Raw genomic sequence first — 14,814 nt, 5'->3', positions numbered from 1 at the left:
ACAATAAAGGCCTTTCAAGTATTTCTGTAGGAGAGTAATTGCCTTGTTAGACTGTCAATAGCGCGTGTGTACATCTGTGTGTATGTGTGTCTGTGTCCATAGGTTTCTTCAGTTCAGCTCTCTTTACATGGTCTATATGTAGTTTTAAAATAGTTAAAATGATCACCAAAATTAGTAGTGTGTTCTGCACTGAGTTCTGAATAAATTGCTGCTGCTGCTACTTATAAAATCACCAACAGCGTTTAAATTTAGAATAAATTTAGAAAATATTTTCTTGTAGTAAAATAATTTATGAAATGTCCGAAATTGCTGTCTGTTGTGATCTTAGATAAATTTTTCTTGGGGAATCATCAAATACTATCAACCGACCCCCCCCTTTTCACATGACTTTTGGTAATCAAGGAATTATATTATGTAAAATAAAAGGAAAATAAAGAAAAGGAAGTATGTGGGATTAATTAAAGTCAGTGTTAGATCTGGAAGAAGTATGCAAGAAATAGACTGATGCATAATTCAAAACTCATTCGTTGTCACGGATTTTATGTTAATGCTTAACATTCAGTATGCATAGCTTATGGGACTAGCTGTTTATAACAGCATTACCTTGGATATTCGTTTCCCCCCCTGCTGTTACAAGAAATTATTGAGCCCTCCCATCATTCCTAGTGATCAAAATATACCAGTAGGCATCTGCAGTGTGACCACTGACGACTTGTGTCAAATTATGCCTGTAAGTATAAAGTTATTGGCATCTTATTCCTTAATGCTAAATCATCTCTCTTCCACCTGAAGTCTTTCTCCTAATGCACCTCATTTTTAAATATAGTTTCTCTCTACCTATGTAACCCATCTCCTTTTTCCTCTAGCTTTCTCCTTCCTCATAGAGAGATATCACCCACTTTGCTGCACTCCTCAGCTCTTACAGCATAGCGGAACAGGCTTTGAAGTGAAAGAGACAGAGATTAGAATCCCGGCTCTGCCACTTACTAGCTCTGTGAACTTGGCCAAGTTGTTTAACTTTTCTGAGCTCTCATTTCCTTATGTGATCAATCAAAACTTCTATACGGGGCAATGATACGAGATAATAAAGCCCTTAGTACTTGATTACTTCTGTGAATTCTTATTAAGATGATACTGTGCAATATCAGTAACGGTGTCTGCAAAAACATCTCTAAAATAAATACAACAAATGAATTTCATGGTACCATCTCTTATAACATTCCTCTGTTCAGAAATTAGATTTCTCATCATCAAATTTAATCAAAGATTAAAATTTAGTAGAGGAGTGGATGCTATACATATCCTTCTGACAATCCCCGATAATAATATTATTTTTTACAGCTGAGTTTTAATAACTGTTGGTCAGCAGAAAATTCTCGGTAATATCTTTAGCAAATAGCCGAGATGTGGAGAATTTCTGTTGCTAAGTATTCCTATCTAAATATCCCTGTGTTTTAATGATCCAATGAGTTTGTGTAGGATTGGTGCCTTCCTGTGGAAGTTGAGATATCTCTCCAGAACATGTTTGGTTAGAAAACTACTCTTCATACTCCCTGGGGGTTGATATCGGACAAATTTTTCGAAGTTGGTTTATGATATTTTCAATTAAGAGCAAATATCCATAAGTCTTATAAATTCTTATAAGACTTAATAGTGGGGCACCTGGGTGGTTCTGCCCTGGGTGTGGAACCCGCTTAAGATTCTCTCTCTCCCTCTGCCTCTGCACCTCCTCCACACCCCCCCCCCCCCCGAGCATGCACACTCTCTCAAAAACAAACAAAAAAACAAAACAAAAATGACTTAACAGTTAGAAAAATAATATGATATGGGAGTGCACAAGTTAATAGAGCAGGCTCTGATTAAGAAACTGAAAGTTCGGGGTGCCTGGGTGGCTCTGTCCGTTAAGCATCTGCCTTCAGCTCAGATCACGATCCCAGGATCCTGGGATCTCCCCACAGTCAGGCTCCCTGCTCAGTAGGGAGCCTGCTTCTCCCTCTCCCACTGTCCCCTGGCTCATGCTCTCACTCTCTCTCTATCTCAAATAAATAAATTAAAATCTTAAAAAAAAAAAGGTTCTCCCTTCTATAGTCTTATATCTGCAATATATGAGCTATGACTCTGGATTATTCACTTAATTTTCTTACCTGTAAAATGTTGGAAATAGACTAATCTCTGAGTTACCATGATCTCATTTTAGACTTTTGTAATTTTTTTAATTGCACATATTAAATTTCAGTCAAGTTTTTTTTTACCAATTTTCTAATTTCATTACTGGTTTTTGCCAATAAATTGCCTCATTTTATCATTAAAACTGTTCAAATTTGGCTCATTTAGAGCCAGCTCTTTTTTAGTTAATGATATTTTATGAATGACTACACTGAAATATAGTTTTATATTATGGAGCTGAAGATTTCACTGTGCTAATTTCATATTCTTATGTTGGCCCTTTAATAATGAATCAAGATTCCTACATTCCTTCGACAAACCACCAGGATTGTCCTGTGGCAACAATAAGAAATCTTCCCAACCTTCATAGCTTTGTGAAAATTACACTTGAGGGTTTTAGATGAGAACAGAGGAGACCCAAGCATATCCTTGAATCAGCAACTATGATATTTCTTCTGCTTAACTCACTCCCAAATATGTTGTATTAAATAAGACCAGGTAGGGTATTCAAATGGTGTGTAAAAACAGTATTCAGTATATTCACACACTCTTTATCTAATTTTAGGTTTACAAAAATCATAAAAAGTTTATTCTGGTAATTTTAGAAATAGCATATTATAGTTAAGAATCTAAGACTGACCGTATAGGTAAACAAACAAAAAAATTCTCCTCAGAAATAGGGGTTTGAAAATACAAAGTCTGGAAATAAAGGGTCTGTAGTCCCCAATAAAACAGACCTGAATACATAACTTCATAACCTACTGACTTTGTATTTTGTCATTAAAAGTTTCATCTCTGAAAGATGATGGTAAGTCTTTTCCCCTGGGTTCACCTGGTAATCTGTGGCGTTCTTAAAAATTGCACACTCCCAATTATAATTTTCAGCATTCATAATTTTTATTAATAATTGAAGCAAATGATGACAGTCATACCAAATCTATGCCAGCCTAGATTTGTATAAAAATTTCTGATTTTTAAGAGAATGGAAAATTTATTATGTATTTAAGTATGTAAGATCATTCTATACTGTTGTTTACCTTTTCCTCTAATAATTTAAAATAAATTAAAACTTTAATTTTTTTCATAAAACCTGAAAAATATTTTTAAATACTGGGTCAGTTTTTCTGTTTGTAAATCTTTGTTCATGGATAACACAAGTTATAGGAAAATACTACTTCCACTGTTCCCAACTTTTTGAGGAGAAGGGCACTGTAACTGAAATGTAGAAACCACTTAACATGTATGAGCTGTGTGTTTTTATGCTTAAAAATGAATCCTAAGAGCGCAGGTTTTTTTTTAAGTAATGATATTTTTATTTTTTTAAATGTTTTTAAATAATTTTTATTTTGTTATATTAGTCACCATACAGTACATCCCCAGTTTTTGATGCAATGTTCCATGATTCATTAGTTGCGTATAACACCCAGTGCACCATGCAATACGTGCCCTCCTTACTACCCATCACCAGCCTATCCCAATCCCCCACCCCCCTCCCCTCTGATGCCCTCAGTTTGTTTCCCAGAGTCCACAGTCTCTCATGCAGGTTTTTAAAGAATATACATTGAGAAATACTATGAATTCATAAAAGAGTAATGTTGCAGATAGCAGTGAATTATGATGGAGACTGTGCTCTTCACTCTCTGCATGAGAACAGATTCCAGAGTTAAGCCTCTGTCATTTGAACTGGATGTTTTACATGACTTTCCCCAATGAGTTTTTCCAAACCTTTCACGTGGTAGAAATCATTAACAAGCATTCTATGCCCTGGAAAAATATATCTCAAATATTATCTTTGGTTCAAAATCTGAAAGAGTGTATCTACTCTGTCTCACATGTGAGTTCACTATGGTAGATTTGCTTAACTGTTTTAGGTAATATTATTTGTTTAAAAACACAGGTAACATTTCTTTTTACAGGAGTTGGCCCATGGGTTAAGTGAACTCCTCTCCTATGAAGGCAATGTTGAAGAAGATTTCTATTCAACATTCCAGGTACTGTTAAGGGCAAGTAGCTTTCTTTAACCGTGTATTCCATATATGAAAAATGCCATTTGTTATTCAATACCTATCATTAGAAAAGATGAACAAGGATTAATCAACACACAGCATCCTTTATCATAAAGGGTCTTACCTTGATAAAGCAGGACAGCACAGCAGGCACGGATAGATGACTAGTCAAGGAAAGTGCCCAGAGAAATTCCCCAAGGGGGCAGGCACTCTGCTAGGCACCTGCCATATTCCCTTGACTCAGCCACTTTCTCAGAGCTTTTCAGCTTCTAAAAATAAGTCTCTCGTGTAGCTTCAATACAAGAAGTTAGGAGCAGAAACTAATGGATCAGACCAAAGTGGTCTCATTTCCTCTCCCCTAATAGCAATTGGGAAATGGAAGTCAGTAATCCACAAAGCTCCAAGACCTGAATATTGTCTAAGTGGCCACACAAGTTGATGAACAGCAGTAAGGTATTCATCTGTGCTCAACAGAGAGGGTTAAGTCCCTGTAGTTTGTATGTTGAAAAGGGGAGGGACGGAACCTGTTCTTAAATTTTCACAAATCTGTTCATTGAAGCCTATTATTATATTAACCATACCAATAAATGTGTTGGAATCTCCCAACAGGTTTTTCAAGAAGAATTTGGAATAATTAAGTCCTACAATTTAAAGCCAGGTGGTGATAAAATTCCAGTTACCAATCAAAATAGGAAAGGTAAGTAGACACCATTTCTTAATTGAAATGCATGAACATTTTCCATTTACTTTTACTATTTAACGGATGTAAAATTGCTTTCCAGAATATGTACAGCTTTATATTGACTTTCTTCTCAACAAATCCATCTATAAGCAGTTTGCTGCATTTTATTATGGGTTTCATAGTGTGTGTGCTTCAAATGCTCTGATGGTGAGTTTAAAACTAAATTAGCTTTTATTTTTATTTATTTATTTATTTTTAAATATTTTATTTATTTATTTATTTAACAGAGACAGCCAGCAAGAGAGGGAACACAAGCAGGGGGAGTGGGAGGGGAAGAAGCAGGCTCATAGCGGAGGAACCTGATGTGGGGCTTGATCCCAGCGTTCTGGGATCACGCCCTGAGCCGAAGGCAGACGCTTAACGACTGTGCCACCCAGGCGCCCCTAAAACTAAATTAGCTTTTAATTAGATTTTGTAATACTATAATATTGACAAATAAGTCCTTAAATAGATAAGCTTCTAAAATAGAAAATATTTTTTACTTTTTAAATGTAGACTAGAAATAAAAATAGTTTTCTCATTTTGGCCTTTACTTTCTAATGGGAGAAAAGACCAGTCATCTCCATTTTTCTTTCCTTGGGCTCTGTCTTATACTATGTCGTTTGGGGCTTTAAGAATTTTCCTTAAGAGCAGATGAAGAGAGCCTGTAGGCCCAAGATCTTAATACTGAGGGACAAAGCACAGAGAACAGAGTTAACATGTCAGCTCCAGGGCCAAAGCCACAACTTCTTCTGATTAAGGAACGTATTCATAATTGCTTCCTGCTGCAACTCTAAGTTACCTTTTTCCATAGGAAGTAGTTTGTCCTCAGAGGCATGATGAACTCTGGTTGGTTTGACATGCCTTAGCCATGTGAAGATGCGTTAGCTGCCATTTAGAGCACCGTGTCAGATGAAAGTCGGCAGGAGTCTTCTCACGAAGCCCTGCTCTCCGCCCCAGCTACGCAGGGTGCGCTCCGGCGTGCCACCTGTATCTCCCCTCGGTTTTATTATAGCGTGTGGAGTAAGGTCTCCCATTTGAGTTATTATTATAGGAGAGAGCTGGTTTTAAGGTAACTTCTATCTCATATTTGTTGTTAAAAGCACCTTTGAAAAGGGAGCACCTTATTGAGCTCTAACTGGGTTTTGTGTGTGACGCACTGCTAGTTGTGGGAGTGGAGGGAGGGAAAATAAGAATTGAATGGCACAGCATGGTCTCTGTTCTTAAGTTTTAATCTCTTTAGGTGAGACACAACTTACGTAGGTGAAAAAACCAGGGAACTACACGAGGCAGACTATAACCAAGTACCCAACTCTGCCGTGCACCTGGGAGGCGCGTGGGTATCGGAAGGAGGCTGGAATGGCTAAGAGAGTTTCAAGCAGGCTTCAGGGGAAGAGTTGTCATTTGAATTCACGCTTAGTCACCTGCTTGTTTTTCCCACAAATTGCTAATTACTATTTGCAAAAGGGACAGCCTAATAGTTTGACAAGATTTATAAACTTTCAGAAGCAAAAATATCTTAACCTCAGTAGAAAACTAAAAATGGAGAGTTTTCCTTAATAAAAATGGCCTGATTTACTATAAAGAAGTCATGTGTTTTGTAATTTGATTCAGTGAAGATAATTCCAATTTCATTTTTTAATAATTACTTTAATTACTAATAATTACTTTAATAATCACTTTTTATTATCATTTTTGGAAAATAATTATTGGCAGTTGCTTCGTCCAGAAGAGGTTGAGATTCTGGTCTGCGGAAGTCCCGAGCTGGACATGCACGCTCTGCAGAGAAGTACTCAGTACGATGGCTACGCGAAAACAGACTTAACTATAAGGTTAGCTCAGTCTATTTCTGACAGTGAGGTTGCCGGGGAGGGAGCGGAAGAGAATGTGACTTATTTGTAGAATTTACAATCTTTAAATCAAGTAAGTTAGCTGAAATATTGTAGAGTCCCACCCTGCCTTATTTTATCTTTAGAAAGTAATGTGAGAATATTAAATATGAAATCACTTAGCAATCCCCTGAGAGAAAGTGACATAAATAAGTTTCAACAAAAGTATAAAGATTTTTTTTTTCAGATCTTTTTTTAGAGAGAGTGCGTGAGCTGTGGTGGGGCAGGGGCAGAGAGAAGGAGAGAGAGAACTTTAAGTGGGCTCCACACCCAGCGCAGAGCCCAGCATGGGGCTCAATCTCATGACCCTGTGATTATGACCTGAGCCAAAATCAGGAGTTGGATACTTACCCTACTGAGCCACCCAGGTGCCCCAAGATTTTACTTTTTTAAAAAATGACTTTGGTTCTAGAATTCGGGGATGCTATACTTATAAATAGCATTTTACTAGTGCTGTGCTGAAAAAAAAATGAGACTTGTAAATTACATAGGCGAAAAATGGCTTTTGTACTATCTACTGTTGGACTACTTTTATAATTCTATAAAGATGTTACTTTGGGGGTGCCTGGGTGGCTCAGTTGGGGTTTCACCTCAGGTCTTGATCTCAGGGTTTTGAGCTCAAGCCCGGAGTTGGACTCCATGCTGGGCATGGAGCCTACTTTAAAAAAAATGGTGGTTTCATAATAATGTTAGTCAAAAATCTAATTCATATATAGAAGCTTGTCATTCCTTAACTTCACATTAAGGGCTATTATGTGTGTTTAAGAGAAGTTCTTTCCTTAGAGCTTACTTTATGTTACTTTATTCTGATCTGCAGAATTTTTGACAAGACATTTTATATAAATTTCCTTTGGTGTTCTCTAGATATTTTTGGGATGTTGTGCTTGGATTTCCTCTTGATCTGCAAAAGAAGTTGCTACATTTTACTACAGGAAGTGACAGAGTACCTGTAGGTGGAATGGCCGACTTGAACTTTAAAATCTCAAAGAATGAAACTTCTACTAACTGGTAAATTTCCAGATCGTAATTTTATTTTTAATCTGTAAGTTTTGCTAATAATAATATGTTTGGAATTAGAGGATTCTTTCAGTCAGAAGTCATTTTTGTAGAAAAAAAATCTTGGGAGTAAATACAGCCTCGAGAGAGCATGCATTAAAGTTCTCTGTTCATTTTTAAGACTTACCAATACTAATAACTCCTTTCTATCAACTTTTTACTTTGCTAAGTCGGCTGCTTTGTAGTCTCTTTTAGAATCTATCTGGCTTTTAGTGGTACATTGTATTATGTTCATTTTTATTTAAAGGTGTTTTTTATTAAAAATATTAAGGTGAGTTTTTTCGCTTGTATTACAGTTAGTTCACGAAGTCCTCTAATAGTAGTCATTTTTTTTTATATCTAGTGCGTTTTGCATATGAAGGTTGTAATGATGGCTTTGAATGATGGCTTTGTTTTCTAATAGTATTGATGGGTTGATGCTGATCTACTTGTTTTCCCAAACACCTTATAATTTCTAAAGCTGATATGAGTAGACACTGTTTTTATTAGAATCATTTTTTTCTCCCACCCAATATATTCCCTGAGCTTTGTCAGCTCTTTCTTTCATGTTAGAACTGGACCCCGTCCTTTCCTTTCCCACGGCCATCACCCTGGTGGAGTTGCTTTTTGCCTCATTCCTAACTTACTGAAATGGCCTTCTTCCTGGTCTACTTGCTCAGATTCTTCCCTTTTTAATTATTTTATCCTATTAAATTCATTTTCCTTAACACTGCTTTGTTCATGGTATGTCCTTGGGCCGTAATACCTTTACTGCTCTCCTTCAGTGTAAGTTCTAGACTCTAGAGCCTATCCAATAAAGCTCTGCAGTCTTCTCCCCAAGATTACAGATCAGTTTTCCTTTCTTGTCATGCTTTAGTCAGCAGGTGATTTTGCTCTTCCTTAGACACATTTTGTGTCTAACATTCACTTGCTGTCTATCTGCTCAAGAAAGTTCTACCCCTCCTTAAAGACCCACTTTCTCACCAACTTTCTCTGTGAAGCCAAAAATCGTAGTTCCTTCGATGCGCTCCTCAAATATTTAATAGAAATCCTTTGTCACTTAGCGTCTCGCACCTTTATCTTAGTCATTTAGCCCCTCAAGGCAGAGGCCATGCCTTATACATCTTTGTATTCTTCAGATAGCCACAGTATGTATTAGGTGCTCAATAAATGTTTCCTGAATGAATAGTTCAGTCAACATCAACATTATATTAAACTACAAAACAAATATTTATACATGTATATATATAATTGAGAAATGTCTAAATAAGATTTACAAGTAAAACCCAAAATGAAAAAAATTTCAAAAGAAGCTTTTTTTAAGGTTATAGGCTTATTTACTTAACAGAAATTGATGTTCCAGAATATTGACTAACAACAATATTGTCAATGTAGAAAGAGTAACCTGAGGGGGCCTGAGTGGCTCAGTTAGGGTCAAACGCTCAACTCTTGATTTTGGCTCCGACCTTGATCTCAGTGTTGTGAGTTTAAGCCTCACACTGGGCTCCACACCCAGATGGAGCCCACTTTAACAATAAGAAAATAAGAAAAGAAATAAATAAGGTCATAGGAGTAATGTAATTTAATACAAAAGTGGTATTACATCTGAACTTTTCCTATTGTTACTTCAGGGATTGTTTTGTGAGCACATGTGGTTTAGGCATGAATCTTCCACAGCTCTAGGATGTGCAGTAGGACATCACATAGATTAAATATAGTTGTCCATCAAAGATCTGTACATCACCATTATAGAGCCACTAGATTTTTGTTAAATGAGAATGTTGAATTTTTACATGGTAACAGTATTGGTGTGGGGTCAGACTGATCTGGGTTTGATTATCAGGTCTACAACTTTACCAGCTCTATAGTGTCGAACAGATTACTTAGCCTGTATGTTTCCATGTTTAGTTTCCCTCATCAGTAAAATGAGGATAACAAAAACCACTTTTTAGGTTGCTTTGAGGCTTAAATTAAACACTGCATATTAGCACGGTGCTTGTCATAGACCAAGCACTCAATAAATGCAAACTGATTATAACAGTTTTAAGTCTTTTCATACGGAGAGCTGGCAAAGTTTAGTTTCTAACCTACAAACTTCTTTGAAAATGTTCTCCTTTTTTTCTGGCACATTCTCTATTTTTTTTTTCACTGACTTCTCTGATGGCTGTTCTGACGCTGCCGAAGTTCATAAAGTCTGCAGGAAGGGCCTAAGAAAGGGTAGCAATCTAGAACGAAGATAAACAGTGTCATCAGGGAGAGGACCGGCGCTGGTCCAGAAGATTCCGAGGATGGATGCCGCATGTGCCTGAGGGCAGCGGCACTGAAAGAGTGGGCGTTAAGTATCCAGGAATGTTCTTTTTATTACTTTTGGACAATCAAGACTGAAATAATAGTAACAGTTGTATTACCCACTATTCTGCCAGGTGTTTTATGCACATAGCTCTTTAAATCTTTCAAACAACCAACTTGGATAGTTTACCCTGTTGTGGTGAAAAGGACACTGAGATGTGGAGACATGAAGCCACTCGAACAAGATCCCATGGCCAAAAAGTCGGGGATCCAGCATTCAAATTCAGATCTGCCTCCAAGAGTAATGCCTCTAGGATGCAAATTTCACAAGAGCGCAGGGACATTGACTGTCTGGTCTGTAAACCCAGCCCCTGTGTCTAGAACAACGGTGCCAGTACATAGTAGGTGCTCTGTAAGTATCTGCTCAGTGAAGGAATTAATGGGTCGCCTCTTAGCATAGCGAACTAGATTCGAATTGGCCATGTTTGACCATAGCTTAGCACGTATCCTGTATGTATTCTGAGACTTAGCATCTCTAAAAAAAATTTTTTTCCCTAGGTTGCCTGTGGCCCACACCTGCTTCAATCAACTTTGCCTTCCCCCCTACAAGAGCAAAAAGGACCTAAAACAGAAATTGATCATTGGAATTTCAAATTCAGAAGGTTTTGGACTTGAGTAACCTAGAAGACTTGAAATATATTTATATGTAGCATTCACTTCCCTCTTATTGTGCCTTTAACCTTTTCATGTCTCTGTCTCACAACACCTGACAAAGCTCACCAACTTTAAAATACTGATTTTTTTAAAAAATCAAATATGAAATACATTCAGTGGGGGAGGCATGATTTTCTAAAAACACAGAAATTGCTTGAGTGGGGAAAACACCAGATGGCAGAGACAGGTGTGGGTCCAGCCCCTCTTTTTTATAGCACTTTACCATTCTCCATAAGTAGTTTCTCACAGGTGTTCCACTGGGAAAGCAAAGCACAGTGAAGAGTGCGTTGACCGCGTAGTGGAGCCCGGTGGAGCCCGGTGGCAGATTGTGTGCTGCTGGCTCACACTAGCAACACACACAGCTACATTCGCATTCATGTAAGGCATGTAGCCATATTTTCATATAGAGGTAAACAACAACAGTATAAATGCAGTTTACAGGGTTTTTTTGATATACTGGCTTTGGTCCTATAAGATTCTTTTCAACTGTTGCTGAAAAGCATGTAAATAACTACATAATAGCCTGAGAATAATGGGATTTTGATAGTGCCATTTATTGCTAAAAGATTTATTTTTACAAAGTAAATTCAGGGTTTTAGATGTGTATACAGCTTTTACAAATCAATAAAGATGATTGTACAAGAGTGTTAACTATTTTCAGACTAATTGGATTCGAGGTTCTGTTCTTTTAAGTAATGTTAGTCTGCATGCACGTGGGTGGTAAACTAGTTACTTTGAGTATTCTGTAATATTTGTATAATGATCATTTCTTCTTAAGGGTCAGGACATTAGAGGGGAAATCAGATCTAACTGTTGATAAATTAAGTCAATTACAAGCACAAAAGAAAAGAACTGTTTTTATATATACTTTGACTGATGTACAAGGCTTATTTCTAATATTTTTTGATCACCAGTTGTACTGAAACACTAATTTTGGGGAAAGGCTAGGATAAGATATTTGACAAAAGTGAATACAATAATAACATCTATGTCAAAATGATGTAGCTTGGTGTAAAAATAAAGTTCAACATTTTGGCCAAAATGATTGTATTTCACTGGATTCTGAATGTAGTAAATTCAAAAGTTACCCTTTTAGGCGTTTCTAAACAAGTAGCATGTAAAAAGAAACTACATTTTAAGTCAGACTGTAAATGGTTTTCTTTTTATTTACAGCAAATGAAGCAGTTTTATTGGCATGTTACAAATATTTCCGAATCAAGACTTCTCTATTATACTTTGATAGCTTTCCTTCAGGAAACTCTGAAGATACATTTGCAATAATAATGAAGCCAGCATTTAGTACCAGCATATGGTTCACAGGCAAATAATACCATCCCCCAGTTTTTTCTTAGTTACACTGTTTTCTTATTGCTATGCTTCCTACACCCAACCAGCAGAATTCTTTTAGGGTGGAGGAACGAATCAACTCGTTCTCCTGTAGTTCTAGAGCCAATTCTCAAATGTTTGAGGAATAGAGTTACTTAGGTTACTGTTCTCTTTGCGACGGAAGTGACTCTGCTTTTCCACTGGGTATACTATGTAAAGGATTCTTCTTAAAAATCTTGGAAAAGCCTAAGGAAGTTAAAGGCATGTTGGTTTGGTTTTGTTTGCTCTTGTTTTTTATCCATATGCAAATAAAACTGCTTCTCTGTTACACTGCTTGAACTAGAATGTAAGATGTTTAATGTAGGTTACTACTTACTAATAAGCACAAAAGAATCACGTATAAGAAATCAGACTTAAGTGTTTTAAATAAAATGTAAACAGAGTTTTTATTTGGTAGAGATGGAAAAATTGTGTTGGCTTGGTCTGCATGTTTAATGATGTGCTTGTATATCGATAGCTCTGTCACTTTTAAATAAGTACACAAGCAAGCCAAATTTTTAAATGACAAAGTCCATAAGCAACTAGAAAATTATTGTTGTCCGTTGTTATTAAGTTGAAATTTGTAACCATTTATCACTTAATTACACGTTGCCTTTATTTATTTATGTTGTTTTTGGTTTACAGTGTAATAATACCTCATTTTCCAAAAAAAAAAAAAGAAACCACTGCTGTTCTATCTTGTTAATTTAAATAGCTAGAAAATTCATGTAGTTGCTTTTTAAAATATAATCTGTTAAAGAATTCTTGATTTTTATATCTGCCACAGTAAATTAAAGCATTGTGCAGTATTTATCAGTATTTAGAAAACGTCCTGTCCTTTTTAAATCTGCTTAATCATATTTTTGTCTGTATGATCAAAAGTTTTTAACAGTCTGTCTTTTTTGTACAAATCGTATTGTATTAAGTTCTTCGTTTCTGGATAAAATTTTTCAAATATTAAAGTTATACAATCAATCAGGCTTCAGCTCAATTTTTTAATATTAGGCAATTAATTAAAACCATAAGTTTAAAATATCTTATAAAAGCAAACTGTTCTCTTCATCACACTGTCTCCTAAACTAGTGCTTGGGAATTTGCTAATACGTAGAGCTTCAAGAGATATGTGTTGATATTGACACCAAATAAAACCAACTTCTTTCACATTATTTTCAGTATGAAATAACGTCTATCCAGTGTCTGGACGGTCACAGACCATTCTGTCAAATGAACGTTAAAACGCCACGGAGGCCACCTAGAAAGGAACCAAGTAAGACATTTCATTGGCCAACTTCAGATCTTAAGTATTCCTCCCCAAAACCATTAGTTTGGGCTTCTTCACCTTGCCCACATCCCCTATGCTTAAGGAAAAGAGAGAAGAGATTATGAGAATGTAGGGGAGAATGTCATGAGTAATTCATGGGACAAGAGAGCTGACTGATTCATGGAAGATAGGTAGCTGGGTGGGAGGAAGAAAGACCAGGGTGGGTTTTCACAGTGGCAAATACGCGATCAGTTCACCCAGATGGCCACACAGCCTTTGGTCCCATGTGGTGGTTACGAACCACACTTTGGAGCCAGACTGCCTGGGTTTGGGTTTGCTATTCACTAACTGTGTTTTTTTTGGGCCAATTACTTATTCTCCCCCGGCCTCAATTACTACGTGAAAATAATTAGTAAGTGGAAATAACAAACCTATCTAGTAAGTAGGTTTGTAGGAGGATTAAATGAGTCAATGTGTGTAAAGCACTCACCGCACGTGGCATATGTTAAACAATATGATGGGATGCAAGAGGGAGCATGGTGCTTACGTGTTGACCTTAAAACCACGGCTTCTGAAGGCTTCTGGGGGGTTTTGACTATCAGACACTGGGACAACCACAGATTAAAGAACACAAAGTGCTTCTGAGGCATTAAAATTGTGTTAGGAGAATATTTCTTTTTTTTTTTTTTGAGAATATTTCTTATTCCAGAAACAGTGCTTTAGAATTTATCCTTGTAGATGTCTCACTAGGCAACGGTTTCTTTTTTTTTTTTTGCATCAATTTCTGTATTTTATTTTTTTATTTAAATTCATTAATTAACCTATAGTGTTTTATTAGTTTCAGAGGTGGAGGTCAGTGATTCATCGGTCTTATATAATACCCAGTGCTCATTACATTACGTGCCCTCTTTAACGTCCATCATCCCATTCCCCCACCTCTCTCCCCTCCAGCAACCCTCAGTTGATTAAGAGTCTCTTACAGTTTGTCTGCCTCTCTGATTTTGTCTTGTTTTATTTTTCCCTCCCTTCCCCTATGATCCTCTGCTTTGTTTCTTAAATTCCACATGAGTGAGATTATATGATAATTGTCTTTCTGTGATTGACTTATTTTGCTTAGCATTAATAATACCTCTAGTTCTATCCACGTCATTGCAAATGGCAAGATTTCATTTTTTTGATGGCCGAGTAGTATTCCAGTGTGTGTGTGTGTGTGTGTGTGTGTGTGTGTGTGTGTGTATCTCACCTCTTCTTTATTCATCTGTCAGTGGACTTCTGAGTTCTTTCCATAGTTTGGCTATTGTGGACATTGCTGCTATAAACATTGGGGTGCAGATGCCCCTTCAGATCACTACATCTGTATCTTTGGGG

The 14,814-nt window shown here is 36.7% G+C and overlaps 1 protein-coding gene across 5 annotated transcripts in view; it reads left to right on the top strand.

The window, feature by feature from the left end:
• HECTD2 (HECT domain E3 ubiquitin protein ligase 2) overlaps window positions 1-13,160 on the top strand; it is a 74,616-nt gene extending 61,456 nt beyond the window's left edge. The window contains exons 15-21 of one of the 5 annotated variants that reach the window (XM_026481644.4): window positions 572-730; window positions 4,083-4,157; window positions 4,782-4,869; window positions 4,955-5,061; window positions 6,610-6,725; window positions 7,647-7,790; window positions 10,665-13,160. In XM_026481644.4, coding sequence (XP_026337429.1) covers window positions 572-730; window positions 4,083-4,157; window positions 4,782-4,869; window positions 4,955-5,061; window positions 6,610-6,725; window positions 7,647-7,790; window positions 10,665-10,785 — 810 coding nt within the window. In that variant the 3' untranslated portion in view covers window positions 10,786-13,160. Of the gene's footprint in view, window positions 1-562; window positions 731-4,082; window positions 4,158-4,781; window positions 4,870-4,954; window positions 5,062-6,609; window positions 6,726-7,646; window positions 7,791-10,664 lie in introns of those variants that run through there. The other 4 variants (XM_057308702.1, XM_057308704.1, XM_057308703.1 and 1 more) reach the window with 4 other exon arrangements.
• The last annotated feature ends 1,654 nt before the right edge of the window (window positions 13,161-14,814 follow it).

Source organism: Ursus arctos, unplaced genomic scaffold (genome assembly GCF_023065955.2).
Source record: "Ursus arctos isolate Adak ecotype North America unplaced genomic scaffold, UrsArc2.0 scaffold_7, whole genome shotgun sequence".
Taxonomy (NCBI): domain Eukaryota; kingdom Metazoa; phylum Chordata; class Mammalia; order Carnivora; family Ursidae; genus Ursus; species Ursus arctos.
This window is presented reverse-complemented; position numbering and strand designations above follow the sequence as displayed.